Raw genomic sequence first — 16,774 nt, forward strand, 5'->3', positions numbered from 1 at the left:
TCTTATTCAGCAGGGACTTAAGTCCACAATCAGTATTCGATTAACACAACAGTGTCAGGGCTGTAGTGTGAAACATCACAGATTACAGAGTACTCAAAGTCATGGTTTTTTGTTTTTTTTTTTAAAGGGCGGGGGGGATGAAAAGGATTTGATGCAAACTAACTTGATTAAAACTGTGTCCCAATAGTTAGGGACACATCTAGATAACTAAAGATATCCCACCGGAGAATTCAAAATAACACAATATGATTTTTCTTAGCTAAGCTCTGCTTTCTTAAATATTGGAATAAAACCTATTCACCATTAATTGAGCAACTGTCCTCTTCATCTTCTAACTGGCCCAGTAACAATCTGGCTGATGAAGTGTGACATTGTGAATAATCTTGCTTTTGCCAGCTAGGTTTTTCCCACCTGCTATCACAGATGAGCCACACACCAGTATTTTTGTCAACCTGTTTGCAGTGCTGCTCAGCTCATCATTAATTTGGTGAAGCAACCAGAAGAAACATCAAAACTGCTTTCTATTCTCAGAGAAAGTAAAGGAAGCTTCTTTTTCAATGCAACTTCATCCTCACCCTGGTGTTTCCTGGGCCCCAGGCCTATCGCTGATTGAAGCCAACAACCTCCCCCTATCGAAGTCATTGGAGTAGAATTTTGTCGTAGTTTCATAGCTTCTTAAGCTTGTTGGAAGAATTCGATGAGATCATAAAGTAAATGATTTTGTTCTTTGATAAATCACGAAGAGATGTCCTTCCTGTCGTGTTGTAATGCAAGGTAACATGCCCCTTGATGTATGCCAAAACACCAAGTGTCCTTGTGAATGACACTCGCAGTTAAAAAAGAGCCACACTTGGGCTAACTACAAAATTAGCAAGGAAGCAATGTGAAGGATAAGCCCAGACCCCCAAGAAGAAGTGAACAGAGGGGTTCCATGTGTATCCCTTTTCTCCCAAGAGTGCCATGTGAGGCTTCTGGTTTCAGCAGCCTCCACAAAATAAGGACCTATTGGGTCGGATGAACTGGGAGCTCACAGCTTAGCACTCTTATTTTTTTTTTTCCTTCCCGCCAGGCGAGAGAAGAGACAGCATCTCACTAAAATAAACCTCCTCATTCTCGTAGAAGGAAATTCTTGTCTTGCCAGAATTACTTCCTTTTAAATTCATTTCTTCCTGCGCCAGTGATAGGCCAGGTCTGCCCTTAACCTGCTCACCACTACCAACCTCCTCTCCTTTTTTTAGTTGTTTGATAAACTCATGATTCACCGTAATGACCTCTCAAGTCTTACTGAGTTTCCTCTGATGGGTAAAAGGCAGAAATACTTATGTATGACCACTCCAGGTGGTGGTGGTGAGGGGAGCATTTATTTAGATGTTTTTTTGTTCATTTTATCGTCATTCATCTTTCTCCTCAAGAGCTAAGAGTAAAAATAAACACAGATAAACAACATAATTAGTATAAATAGATCTTGAAGGTGATTTATTTATTTTTTTAATCTAAAAGTCAAATGTAACTGGGTGTCCTATATTTTTTATTTGCTAACCTTGGCAAGCCTGAAGTGGTTCTGCAAATCAGATCACCCACTCCTCGGAATTTGGGGACCAGTGATATTCTTAAGGCATATTGTCTGTGGTCATTTCCTTACGATACATAGCAAAGTATTATGAAATCAGGACAGAATGAAAGGAGAAAACAGGATTAAACATTAGATGAATATAAGTGGGATAGTAAGAACTCAATGAGCCACCTATGAAAGCTATGAAATTTTTACGCTGTCAGAAGAGAGTGATATGAACCAGATTCCAACAAATACTCAAAGTTAGCTTCAGTCATTTTTCCAAATGCATTAAAATGTACATTTCTATCCAGCTTCTTGATTTGGCATTCTTAACGAAGCTCTCCCACTTACTTCAGTCTATATCCTTCTGGCTTCTGATATTTTTTCCAGAAATACATTAAACAAAAGAATTGCACTTATAACCATAGAACATCTAAGTGTAGCTCCTTGGCATTCTTTTTTTTTTTTTTTGTGGAGAAGTTTGGAAACATTTATATTTCTTTACTACTTTTTCATTAAATGTGCTCAGAGGCTTCTGAGCAATGGTTACATCTAATAAAAATTTGAGAGCAGTAGTATATGTTAGTCAAGAATAGTGGATATCCCAAGACCACAGGATGCTTATTAGAGTTTTATAACAAAGTGGTTATTAATTAAACTTGGCAATAGAAAGGACATGAGGGGACAGGGAGAGGGGAAGCTGTCCAAGTGGTGAATTCACAGACTATATTAATAAATGAAAAAAAATAAGATAAATCAGAGTTAGACAAGGAGGAAACATTGGCTTTGAAATGAAGTTTAACTTATTGAGGTCTCTGAGTGAGATTCTCGGGAGTAGTACCTATTTGAGTGGCTGTTTGTTTTCTGGCTGTGCAGTTGAGTGATCAAAGGGCTGACTTCTGACCCAAGATGGGCTAACAATGGGCTAACATGTTACTTACTCCTTAGAACGTTAAACTTGAACTTCAAGACAGAGAGAAGTTGCTGGGCTTAAACCTGGTAACTGTGGTGTTCTAGAGGGAAGATCAAGGAATTTCTACAGTCATAATCCTGGAAGATGTCCTTATTCCTGCCTTCCTTTGATTTTGGATTTCAGCTCGATCTTAGATTGCATGAACTAGTTCAGTATTTTTCCAACAGATGTCTATGTGCTTAAGTTAGCTAGAATTTGCTTTTGGGTTGCTTGCAAGCAAAAAAGAAAAAAAAATTGTGTGACGTTTTGAGGTCAATTTCATCTTCATTTTGATTCTCATTCAATCAAAAATGCCAGGTATTTTGTTAGTAAGAGGCATAGAGTGGTGAATAAGATGAACTTGAGTTTTATTTCATGAAGCTTTCAGTCTAGCAGAGAAAACAGACACTGATAAAGTAATTAAAGTATAAAAATGGAAGGGTTTTATTTATCCATCAACAGACGTTTGTTAAGCACCTATTTACTAAGCACCTATAATATTTAAGGCACTGTTCTAGACTGTTGGTACATTGGTAAAGAAGACAAAGACCCTTCCCTTGCATCTCTTAGCAGGGGATGAACACGATAAGCAGTAAACATTGAAATATATAAACAACATGGATTTCGAAGATGGTAAGTGCTATGGGAAAAGACATTAGAAAGGAAATTGGGAGGAATGGTGTATCAGAAGGCCGGGAGGCCAGAGACAAATGGCAGGTTGGAGAAACAGAGATTATTAGAGCTAAAATAGTGACAACAAGGCAGTGGCTAAAATGATGATGAAGAGTTAGCCAAAGTCAGTTGTTAAGGATGTTATAAGCCATTTTGAGGATTTTGGATTCATCCTAAGACAATCCAAAGCCACTTAAGAGTTTTAAGCTATAGACTGACATGATCAGATTTGCATTTTAGATTTATCGTTCTGCCTGCAACCTGGAAAAACACATCGAAAGCAAACAGTAGTGGATGGGAGAGAATATTTAGGAAGCTCTTGTCCTAGTCCAAATGAGAAATGGTGATGCTTTTGACTAGCATATGTTTCATGAATTGGAAAACAGTAGCTGTGTTAAAATGGCTGTTATGGAGGCTTAGACTTTCTCCTTCTCATATTTAGAACAAATTAATGCCTGTCCAGATTTATCTTCTGTTTGCTGGGCTTTGATGCTATATAAAGCCAATCTGAAATGTTGACCACTTTTTCATTGGCTTCATATCCATGAAGTTTAATTATGCCTCATCTTTAGGAACAAAAATATGATAAGTGGATATTTAAGGAGCCGTGGCAGCCATAAGACAGGCATTCATTCTACTCCCTTGCATCTGTACCTAACTAGCCACGTATCATCATTCTCGAATTCTGAGAGAACCAGTACAGGATAGAAGCAAACCAGGTTTATGCATCTCCTTTATTAAAAGGGCCTTCCCCCTAAATTCTCGTATTCTTTTCCACCCCACTGAGATAGTGTAGATGCTGTAGGAGAAAACCACTTGTTCTATTTACCACCCCACCACTGGGTTTAGATGGGGGTTACCTTCCTATGAACAATGGGTCATTTGACCCTCATAATTTGTTGTAACATCTTGTTACACTCACACAGCATTTTTTAAAGACAATGAAAGTAAGTAACCACTATGCTTGCTTGCTGCACTTAACAAGACTGGTTCAACACTGAACCAGCATCATGGGTGTATGTGAAAGTTATGCCCCTTTGTAATTATTTCAGTTTTTAATTTCCAGCTCATATACTAATCCCAGACTAAATGGTCAGACATTTCTTCGTTCCTTTGCGCTGTGTCTAGCTCAGGCTCTTTCAGTCTCAAATATGTAGACAGAAATTGTATCCAGCCTTCAACTCCCTTGCTTACCAGTCCCAAATATAAGAGCAAAAAAAAAAAGAAAGAAAGAAAGACTTCTCAATTTCCTTATCATCCCTCCAAAAATTTCCCCTCTCATTCCCAAGAAGAGTACCAAGTCCCACTTTTTACCATACTGGAACATGGTTCCCTGTGGTCCAATTGAATGACCTTGGTTCTTGAGAAATCTGCCTTTCCTAAGGAAGCTGGGAGAAATGGGCTGGAGAAATGCAGCTAAAGGATATTGTTTTTAACTGTTCCCACTGCAGTACCTTATTATAAAAATGTACTTTTTAAACATGGGTTTCCATCTTGTATTACTTTGTGTCTTGGAGTCTCTCCCTCATGAATTACTTTGCATCTTGTTTGAAGTGAACCATTTTAAAATTTATATCCTGTCCTACTTTTATTTCAAGAACTTTACTTAAAATATCTTTTTTTCTCTTGCCCTGCTCAGATATGCATGAACATTTTATGCATTTCACACTCTTTAAGATAGAGAAAATAATATGCAAATTTGAATAGTGGTAAACTCAGAGTCAGAATAGAGATTTTTTTCTCAGGGAGTGGACAGTACAATATCTTCTTATGACTATCAGTTATCTCCGTCGTTAATATAAGTCATGTAGAAGACATGGATTAGTAAAACAAGACCGTAGGAGATGAATGTGGGAGTCCTCTCAGTTGGGTGGAGGCAGCATGGTGAATGTTTGCTCCTCGAGGGCAAACATTCTATCACCTCCCTTTCTATCACCTATTCCACCGAAGCAGTCAAGCATATACATACCAGTTACTCAACATGAAGTTAGATGTGCAAATGGAAATAAATGATAAATACTTATGAGACATCTAGTACTCTACTGAATTGTACTAGAAATCACACAAGGGATGGTGAAAGAAGACGTTTTGACTAGGTTTTGAGTACTGGGTTATGTCCCTCTAGGGCAGGTATGCAGACACCCCCAATGAAGGAAAAACCCAGGAAGGGAGCTGCTGGAGTGGACTAGAAATCAGACAAATGGTCCTCCGATTTGAGTGCATAGAGACCGAGGCATGGCCTCCTGGGAGTTTCTGATCCAACAGATCTGAAGTGCGGCCCAAGAATTTGCGTTTCTCCCAATTTCCCTCCCAGGTAATGCTGATGCTGCTAATCCAAGTAGCCCACTTAAGAAACTACAGAACTAGATCTTGGAGAGCTGGCTCAGCTGAAGGGACCTGGACAGGCTGCTTGCTGTATGATCTGCACGGGGCGGGGGGGGGGGGGGGTGATTTCAGACGTGTCTCAGGGCAGTATCTAGAATCGTTTTAAGTCTTGCTTCCTCTCAGTCACTAGGACTGGTGGCTACACTCTGGCAGGAAAAGGAGAGGTTTCACGAGCTCAAATGACAGTTAAAATCAGCAAACGTAAATAAGATGGAAGAAGGGATATGTGGAATCAACTTAGTAATACTTTCAGGGAAGTTAACCTAATTTGGCAATGTAAGACCAGGTACATGTATATCTAAGCTAATTTTTATATAGGTTTTTCCCTGAAACATCCTTACACTGCAAGGAAAATTTATGCTCTTTAGCTGACTGTGCATACATCAAGGTAAATGGGGAAGGTGGAAAAAGGGCAGCCCAAGGAGAGAGGAAAGCCCATTCATCCTAGAGAAAGCATTTAGGAGAAACCACTCCCACCCTCCCCCATTCCCACTCAGCAGGGTCTCTCAGGTAGTTGCTGCCACAGCGGCAAGGGCTTCAGTAACCGTGGTGTCGTCCTGGGAACACATCTCATCTCATTGCAGTATTGAAATGGAAACTACCTAAAATTTAGAACCGGTTTCATAGGCTTTGTTGTTTTCAGCTAATTAGGTTCTTGCATTTTAAAACTCGACTCTGAAGTTTTTGCCTACTTATCTGTGTTTCTTCCAGATGAATTTTGTATAAGGCAGGAATCATTTAGGACTCTGGGGGACGTTGGCATTCTTTTCATTACACAACTTCATGGACTCAGGTGGATTTTCTCAATTTGCCAACAAAAAGAATAGAGATAGTGCATTAAAATGAACTGTGTGTTTAACAAAATGATAGAATTTGGTAACCAAATGGGCAGTTGCTCATATTTAATTTAATTTTTGTTAATTTGAAAATATTAAAAAAAAATAAAACTGCTTAGTGATCCTTTCAAGGAAAGGCTCAGCTCATGTTTTTAAAAAAACCACAGAAAAATGACTCTGGAGACCTTGGCTACACATCTTGCGGTCAAATATTTCAATGCTTCGTTGCTCTCATTCCTGTTACAGGTACATGTGACAGTGTTGCAGCTATGAGTGGAATTTTAAAGAGGAAGTTTGAAGAAGTTGACGGCTCCTCACCCTGCTCCTCTGTGCGGGAATCAGACGATGACGTTTCCAGCAGTGAAAGTGCTGACAGTGGGGACAGTGTCAATCCGTCCACTTCTAATCATTTTCCCCGTGAGTACAGAAACCATACCTGAAGCCGCTTGTCTGATTCTGCAGTGAAAATAATTGTATCATCTTGGGCCCTTTTTTAAAACCCTTATTATTAGTTTAGTTTTGTTTTTGTAATTGATCTGAAAACAAAGCATGATTAATTAAAATTAAGTCTCTTTGAGGTAGCGGTAGATTCTTGTATTTGGATTGCTTTTGGCAGTGGATTATTTGGTAGTGTTAATCAACCGACTCAGTGAAAACAAGCGTATTTTATTGTTATTAATTTTAAGGAAGCACCCTACTGAGAGTAGATGGGGAAAGACAAGTCTAGGCACAAAAATGCATCCTCCCATAGCTGAAATGGTATTCTGGGTTGGTAGGGGAGAAAATGGATGTATTTGGGAGTGGAAGGTCTAGGATATGATGAGAAAGAGCTCACCAGCCATGCGTGAAGAGATGAGAAACCTGCAAAACTCTCCCAGATGTGCAAGTGCATTGCAGTTTATACTTCTTTTCACTCATTCTTTTATCCCATTCCTAAGGAGAATATGTAAAGCCCACAAGGAAAAAATAAAGAGATGTATGTCTCTAGATTCCTTTTTCTGCCACACTGTAGCATTAGTGCTCGCTGTCATGAAAGGTATTGTGAAGATTGCAGGACTGATGAGAAAGAATTCTTAAAGTGATACAATCTATAAGCTAAAAGAAACTGACTAGTAATAGCTAAAAAATCTTCTTAAATTTATGTTTCCAACAGGAAGATTTTACTATATCATGATACCACGGTAGATAACTAGTCTTAGTTTTTCCATTTTTCAATTCAGTGGCTGATTTTATTAATATATGATTCTAGAACATAGAATTTATTTCGGAAATGTGACAAACTCGGAAAACCGAAAGAATTTGTAATAGTTTTAAGAGGGTATTAAGGAGCTCAATAAAACTGTTGAGTATGAACCAAACACTAAAATCAAAAGCATTGCTTTAAACAGGCAAAACTAGGGGCACCTGGGTGCCTCAGTTGTTAAGCATCTGCTTTCTGCTCAGGTCATGATCCCAGGGTTCTGGGATTTAGCCCCACATAGGGCTCCCTATTCAGCGGGAAGCCTGCTTCTCCCTCTCCCACTCTCCTTACTTGTATTCCCTCTCTTGCTGTCTCTCTCTCTCTCTGTCAAATAAATAAATAAAATATTTTAAAAAATAAACAAGCAAAACTAATATAAAATGTAATGAAAGGGCAATTAAATGATCATAGCAGATTAAAAAACCATAAAATATTAAGGGACAAGGTTATTGTGTAATGTTGGAGATCTACAAATACATTTACCTATGTCATGATGATATGAGATGAGCTTGTGTTTTTTATTTAAAAGGAGATACATGTATACCTATTTGGTCTTAGTATTAATAGTGATAATAGCAACAACATGATCATCTGGTGGAGTTTTGTGAAGATCAACAGCACAAGTGAGATAATATACATGAAAGAACTTGGTAAAATATTAAGTACTAAGCACATGTTATATTGGAAATTATGATCATAGCTAACATTTCTTGGATACATAAATGCTCCAATAGCTTTATATACATTATCCCTACTCTGTGTCAATTCTGAAAATACCACTACCTTCAGTTTAAGAGGAAATATCTGAGGCTCAGAGACCAAGCATCTTGCCCAAGATCACACATGATTGGAGGCTGGTACATATGTGTATGTGTGTACCTCACCCCATAGTCTTTGTTTTTTCCATTACCTCATGCTGCCTCTTAATTGTATAATATTGGACATATCTTTAAAATGTTGTTCATTGAGAATTATAAAAGAATTAGGTGAATTAGTAAAGAGATAAGTTATGTTTCTGGATTTAAAGATAAATAAAGTTCTCAAAGCCTTCCACATTAATTTACACATATGAGTATAATGTTAATAAAATCCTCAAGTGCATTTTCTTAAAAGGCGATTGAATGATAAAAATCTATTTGGGAAAATAATGAGAATAAAGGTATATTTTTAAAAAGAAATTCTAAATGTTGAAAAGCCATTACAGATCCCAAGTCATAATATAAAATTATATAATTTCTTTTTTGATACTCTGCTAGATCTAGGAAAGTATAGAAAAATCTCAACATGTTATATATAAGGTTTAATGTATAAGAATAGAGCATTATGGAGCAATGGTAAAGGGAAGAAGTATTTAATAAATTGTTGGGGTGTTAGAGTTTGAAAAAAAAGTAATTTAGATATTCATCCACAACATATGCCAAAATACATTCCAGATGGATTAAATAGATAATTTTTTAAAAATCCAATTATGAGGATATTGCTTATTTATCAGACATTGGTAGGATCATTACCTGAGCTTTGCAGTAAAAAAAAAAAAAAGTCACATTGCAAAATACTTACAATAAATATATTATTTATTATATTTAATTTAATAAAAATAACATGTAAATTTTTTTGAAACCCCCAAAGGCAATCAACTCTATAGGAAACATGATTAGCAAGCATTGGAAAGCATTTAACAATAGTAATAACAATGCAGATTCAAATAATACTAACGAGATTCCATTAATATGAAATTACGGAAATTTCATCTCTGTGAAATTAGTACCCCTCTCTCCAGTAGAAACTACTGATACCTAGGGGCTGGTGAAAGTCACAGTATAAATTGTAGGTACACACATTTTGACTGATGGCAGTAAAATTTAGAAAGCCCTGAGTTAATATAAGAGCCATAGTAATATTCATATCTATTTGTCTGTACTTCAGATAATTTACCTGAAGGAGGAAACATCAAAAACAAGGGGAAAACTGCATAAGTGAAAATGTTGGTGGTTAACGGTAGTACCAAAGAATGGGGGTTTAAAAAAAATGGGGGTTAGAGGTAGAGAAGAGAAAGATAACATGGACTCAGAGCAGGAAAATGCTCCATTAAGTTATGGTGACTTGTACAATTTATTTTAATGATAGTTATGAGGATCTTATGACAATTATGTAAAATGCTCATGAGATAATGTTAAGAAAAATCAAACACCAAATCTTACTTACATTGTCAGGGAAAATCTAGTATTCATAAAGGCAGGGAATGGTATGGCGCCCTGAACACTGAAAATGATTTGATTGTTTGAGGTTTTAAAAAGATGGATGAATTTTCATATTTATTAATTTAAAACAACTAAGTTTTAAATTTAAACTAAAATGATGACTGTAGTTCAAATTGTGTTTATGTATGTGGACAGCAGATTGAGATGGCGTGATCAGCAAAATCATGCAATACTGGAGCGAACTAGGAAAAGCTTTTATAAATTAGAGAAATGATTTTTCCCATTAAAGAAAATAGACCTATTTTATAATGTCCGACAAGTCATCAAAATGGGAGTGCCTGGCTGGCTCACTCAGTAGAGCACGCAATGCTTGATCTCGGGGTTGTGAGTTTGAACTCCACATTGGGTGTAGAAATTACTTAAAAGTAAAATCTTAAAAAAATTAAAATGCATAATATAAAAAAGAAGTTATCAGAATGTTTCAACTCATTGTTTATTATCTGTGGTAGTTGGCAATATGTTAATTTACTAAATTGCTGATTTAACTATATGAAGTGAAATCTGACAGATTTTTCATAATTTTTAAAGGTGGTTAGATTATTAATTTAAAAAATACCCTTTACATTGAATAATAGTCTGCATAGTTCACCATATTTATATTATGGAGAAGAGAGAAAAAGTGGGAGGAAATAGCACAGAATCAAGAGATAAAAATTCTACCTAGAATATTTATTCTATGAAAGGCCTGAGCATGTTAATTAATGTGAGAGGGGTAGTTGAAAGGCTTTCTTGTTTCTAGAAATATATTTCAGATTTTTCACCTATCCAAAAATTTACTATGTGCATGTTTTTAGAAAATGTTTTTTTAAATTTTTAATTTTTTTATAAACCTATAATGTATTTTTATCCCCAGGGGTACAGGTCTGTGAATCGCCAGGTTTACGCTCTTCACAGCACTCACCGTAGCACATACCCTCCCCAATGTCCATGACCCAACCACCCTCTCCCTACCCCCCTCCCCCCGGACCCCCTCAGTTTGTTTTGTGACATTAAGAATCTCTTATGGTTTGTTTCCCTCCCGATCCCACCTTGTTTCAAGAAAACGTTTTTTTTTTTTTAAAAAAATACCCATTAAAGTATGTACTTAGCGGCAGTGATCTTATCTGCATGTGAATCTACCGATATAAACTTTTAGGAATGTTATCATTGATGAATCCTGTTTCTTTAATATGTATCTTTCCTTTCCAAAAAAAAACCTGTCTTAGAGTAAAAGAGGACTTTTGATGACTATCAAATTTGTGTAGCATTAGGAAACCAAATTTAGTTTCACATTGAGAGTTTTTAAGATGCGGTTATTTAAATCTCACCCATCATGATCTCATCTTCCAAATTAAAAATATCCCATGTACTCAGTGCTTTATAGGCATTACCATATTGTGTAACATAACATTTTGTTGTCATTACAGATAGAGGCATTGATAGGATTGTTTGGTACTTGTCAGCAGCTATGGTAGTAAAAAATTCCATGCTATTCTAAGCTTTCTCTAAAGATATTCAATTTGCCGCACATCACATTATGATAACAAAAGCTTCAAAATATAAATCAATAAGAGAATTATGCCTTTTTCATGGACTTCTGAGCTTCGCTAGGCAATTCGCATGCTTACCAGTGATCAGCCAAGGTCATGTCTTGTACTTCCCTTGAGAGAGAAGCATCTGGATTCTGTATTGCTGTGGAACTCTGTTTCATCACATCCCTGTGGTTCCACAGCCAATCAGCCGGTCCTGGAGCGCTGTTGAAAGGAAAGCTTCAAGAAGCTAGAGAGGAAGGATTTTTTTCCTGCCCTCTCCAAGGTTCTTGGCACTTCACACCGGTAATGAGAAGCTATGTGATGAAACATCCTCCCCAAAGGAACACATTATTTTTCCTGAAACAGAGCATTTCTACAAATAAATGTACAGTATTTAGGAAGTGAAAATATCAAGAGGTAGGATGATAGATCTAAACTGTGCGTGAAAGCAGGTAGTCAATGTCTCACATAGAGATACTATTTTCTAATTGATAAAACACTTCTACATTCTTGAGTTCATTTGATATCCCAGAATTGTTGTGTGATTAGAAGCTATTATTTTAACCATTATATAAAAGAAATTACCATTCATTATATAAAAGAAATTACCATTCAGAGATGTATTCCTAATTTACCCGAGGACTAAGATTATAGTGTTTCCCTCTCTCCCTCTTTCTTTTCTTTCTCATGTCCCTCCCTTTTCTCTCTGACCCCACACAGGGCATACCATACACACCCAAACAGACTGTTTCTCCAATGTCATTTCCCTCCCACGGACTGCACATTTCTTAATGGGATTAGAGATAAAGAATACACAGAAAACAGATTTTGCCATGAAACTTTGTACTGGAAGTCCAAAACATACCTATTTTCTTACCCAAGCAGTTAAAATGCACTGAAGATTTAGATTCAGTTCCAACAAATAGAGTGTATCTTATGTTCCAGGCTCTGGGTAGGTGCTTTCAGACATGACAAAATGATAGATTACAAGTAGTGAATACCACTTAAAAATACGGAGGCAGATCATGTCTACCCAGCACTGTGGTTTACTTTGAGAATTTACTATGCCAAAGATAAATGTAGCAAGCTACCTCTGAGTCTTTGATGTTTCAAACAATGGAGGAGTGTTTGGGCAGAAACCTAACACAAGAGTGTTTTGTTTTGTTTTGTTTTTAAATTTTTTATTTTTTATAAACATATATTTTTATCCCCCAGGGTAGAGGTATGTGAATTGCCAGGTTTACATACTTCACAGCACTCACCATAGCACATACCCTCCCCAATGTCCATAACCCCACCCCCCTTCTCCCAACCCTCCTCCCCCCAGCAACCCTCAGTTTGTTTTGTGAGATTAAGAGTCACTTATGGTTTGTCTCCCTCCCAATCCCATCTTGTTTCATTTATTCTTCTCCTACCCCCTTAACCCCCCATGTTGCATCTCCACTTCCTCATATCAGGGAGATCATATGATAGTTGTCTTTCTCTGCTTCACTCAATTCGCTAAGCATGATACACCTAACACAAGAGTTTTAAAGGAAGTCTTTGATTAAGCAGAAGGTGGGATCACATGACCCTCAAAATCTCCTTTCTTTGTGATAATATGATTCTAAGAACAGGAATCAAAATAACATCTTAGGTTAGAACTGAGACCAAGTAAGAAAACGTAAGCAGCGTAAGTCAAGAAAAGTTACTATTAAAATTAAAAGATCTCCAGACCTTCTGCATTCCCTTATGTTGAAGAAGGACAGTTAGCATGCCCCTTGTCAGGTCAGGCCCAGAACCAGTTGCGGATGTACTCACACTAGACCAGTGTCCCTATCTGAACACCAGACAAGGACCAGGTGAATCATCAGGTATTGAGTTGGTTGAGGATAGGGGATATAATTTAGAGTGGAGGAAGATATGAGTCAGTGGTCCATTTAGAAAATACTCATTTGAACCCACTGTAAAGTCCAATTCCAATGCAATGGACTTGTTTTGAGATCACCTCCTCTGAGAGAGATCTAGTATGATGAGTCGGAAGTGATTCCTCTATTACTGCCTCTTCTGGCCTTACTCAGACCATCCTTAAGGCTGAAATGTCTTCTCTGCCCCCTGGTCTCTAGGAAGTTCATTACCTGCTTTAAGGTTCACATCAAATATTTCTTTCTCCATGAAAACTTTACTAAATCTCTCATTTTTACTCTTCTCTTTACCTGAATCTTTTGGTATTTTGCCAACATTCAAACACTTTGACAGTGGTTTTGTGTCTTCTTTCTATCCCAGTATGTCCCCGCCAAACCATGATGTCCATAGCCATGTGAGGGCTCATTGAACACTTGGCCTTCTATTTCCTTGACCACCTGTATTCTGAAGTCTTTATTTCTATCCCATTTCTGTCCTTTACCTCCAATCCATTCATCTACTTATGTCCACAGCCTCACCTAGAATATTGTTACAAACTAGAACAGCCCTGTGCCCCCAAAATCAAATTTCAGTGTTCCAAACTCAGACCACAACCACTTATCTTTCCACGGCCCTCCTCCCCAACCACTTTTTTTTTTTTTTTTTTACCTCATCCTCTTATTTTCCCCAATATAGCACCCATCTCTTGTTTTTACATATCTTTCTACCCGTTACCATTTGCCCCATTATTTCTGTGATTTTTTTTTTTTTTTTGGAAGCCAGGACTCTGTTCACTGTTTTCCTCTTGTATTCTTCACTCCAAATTCCCCTTTTACTCAAATATCTGAAAACTTGAAAGAAGATGAAAGAAAACAGCAAAAACTGTGTTTTAAGACTCAGCGCTCATGGCTGCCATGCTGCCATCCTGCTAGGTGCCCAGGGCCAGCTTCGTCTCCCATCTCACAGCACAGAGCATGTCAGACTCCTGTCACCCCACCTCCTACTGTCACTCCACCTCCTACCTCGTACACAGCAGACCTGTCCTTCTCAGGTGGACATTGCCTTCAATATTTGTCCTTCTCCCTTTCGGTAGGTCACTCAAAATGAGTTTTGAAGGAATGAGTGTAAGCTGATCAAAGGCAGGAACTAGGTCTTTGTATTCCCAGCTTCTAGATAGCCCTTAAAGAATATTTGCATAAATGGATGAAGGAATGGATGCTTATTAAGCACATGCTGTTTGCCGTTCACTGCACAAGTAGGAGGAGCTAGAACTATAAAAGTACCTGAGACATGATTCAGCTTCTGTACAACCTCACAGTCTAAAAGCACTGAAGCCCGTCTCCAGCACTGCCAAATTCTGTTTTCCATTATGGTTACTGGTGCACCCACTTTATCTTTTCTGGAGATTTACAGAGCTCAGACTTGTGTTCTTCTCAGTACTTAGACTGGTGCAAGTTCAATTACTGTTAAGTACTTGATAAATAACGGTTAGCTTTGTAAAGAGTGGTCTTTTTTTAGTACAACTAAACCATACAAAGAAAAAAAAAGAATGCTTTTATTGTAGGACTTTATAAGGGCATGGACATCAGTGGGAATAAATACCAATTTACAAGCTAACTCTGTAATTTATGATTTTGATGGGTGTCATTGTGATAGACCAGGATCCTGATTTAACAGTTATTATATCCAAATGCAAGTAACGGTGAACCATGTTTTAAATAGGGCCCTGCTGTAATTACGTATTCCTAACATGTACCTTGCTGGCTCCATTTGCTTATATATAGATTTTCCAGGCAGAAACATCACTGTTTAATTGGATGCTGTGCAGCTCTTTATGCAGTCGCTGTATAACACACTTGAGGGAATCCAAGTTGCTTTCCCCTTCACCATGCTTTGAATCAGCTCAGGGGAAAAAAAAAAAAAAGGCATTACCAAGTCAGATCACTAACATTATATAAATACAGTTCATTTAGTTGTTGTTTGATTTGGTTTAAATTCGTAGGCAGGACCTCAGATCTAGCCTTAATAAATGGTAACATTAGATTTACCTCTTTATTCTAGTTGACCAGAAACTCTGTTATTGTTTCCTTAGTTGCTCTTCCTCCCCCAGTCGTATGTGATATAAATATGTCTCAAATCTGTCCACGTCCCTCCGTTCGCATTGCCACCGCAGAGCACGTCTGACTTTCCTCTCTCCCGGACTCCTGCAGGAGCCCTCCAGCTGTTTTCTGCTTCCTCTCCTGCCCAGCCTCGGTCTTATCTCTATATGGGAGTCTGGTGGCTGTCACCACTTTCCTACTTAAATCCTGGGAGTTCTTCATTACTGTGGCCCCCGAAACGCTGTGCAGCCCCATGACTGAGCCTTTGCTGTCCTCTCCAGCCTCCCACCTCCCTCCGTATCCAAAATATGGTCACACTGATCTTACAGGGTTTTTTTTTTAATTTTTATGTTTTTATTTAAATTCCAGTTAGCAAACATACAGTGTAATATTCATCTCAGGTATAACATAACAGATCTTTCTTGCTCTAAGATCCTGCCTAGAACCTTCTTTGCATGACTGAGATCCTTTATATTTTAGGTTCAGCTTAAATATCAGTTCTTTCCTGGAGCTGTCCCTGATCACCCATCCAAAGTAGGCAGGTTCCCAAGTCCTCCTCTCTTAGAGATATATGTGGAAGTTTTACAGGAAACATGACAGATATCTTGGAGTTACTTTCAAATAACCTGTGGGAAAAAAGAGAGAGAGAGAGAGAGAGAATATGAGATTTAAAAATACCTATATTACTCTATATTTTTATATAATTAACACTTTACATAATATATTTTTAAAATATGTAGATCTAACTTACCTTAAAATTACTGTGAAAGGGCCAATGGCTAAAAAATGACGAAGTAAAATTTTGAAAAAGAATAAGGAAAAGGGAAAGCATACTGACCCTTACAGATTTTAATTCTTCAAATGCTAAAATAGTTAAAACACATAAAATTAGCTCAGACAGACTGCACATGGAGGAAATAGCTTAGAAACAGACCCACATTTAAATGGCATCTTGGTATGTGACAGAGGATACTGCAGATGAGTTGGGAAAGGAGAGACTGCTCTAATAAATGGCCTTTTAACAACTGGTCAGTCACATTATAAAAGATAAAATTAGTGGGGTGCCTGGGTGGCTCAGTGGGTTGAGCATTGACTCTTGATTTTGACCTAGGTCATGATCTCAGAAGCCTCTTCAGGCTCCATGCTCAGTTTGTTTAAAGATTTTCTCTCTGCCTCTCCCTCTGTCCCTTCCCCCAGCTCATGTGCACATGCATTCTCTCTCTGTAAAACAAAAACAAAAACAAAAAAAAAACAAAATAAAATTAGATCCCTACCTCATACCATACATGAAAATTAATTCCCGGTGGACTAAATGCCTCAATGTAAAAAAGCAAATGAAAACTATAAAACTTGTAGAAAAAAATAGGAAAATATCTTTA

The 16,774-nt window shown here is 37.5% G+C and overlaps 1 protein-coding gene across 7 annotated transcripts in view; it reads left to right on the forward strand.

The window, feature by feature from the left end:
* The window catches only part of CSRNP3 (cysteine and serine rich nuclear protein 3), a 205,385-nt gene that overhangs the window by 120,216 nt on the left and 68,395 nt on the right, over positions 1-16,774 (forward strand). For all 7 annotated transcript variants that reach the window (XM_032355830.1, XM_032355829.1, XM_032355832.1 and 4 more), the window contains one exon: positions 6,647-6,817. In XM_032355830.1, coding sequence (XP_032211721.1) covers positions 6,647-6,817 — 171 coding nt within the window. The remainder of the gene's footprint in view (positions 1-6,646; positions 6,818-16,774) is intronic.

The sequence above is a fragment of the Mustela erminea genome, chromosome 8, assembly GCF_009829155.1.
Source record: "Mustela erminea isolate mMusErm1 chromosome 8, mMusErm1.Pri, whole genome shotgun sequence".
NCBI classification, from domain to species: Eukaryota; Metazoa; Chordata; class Mammalia; order Carnivora; family Mustelidae; genus Mustela; species Mustela erminea.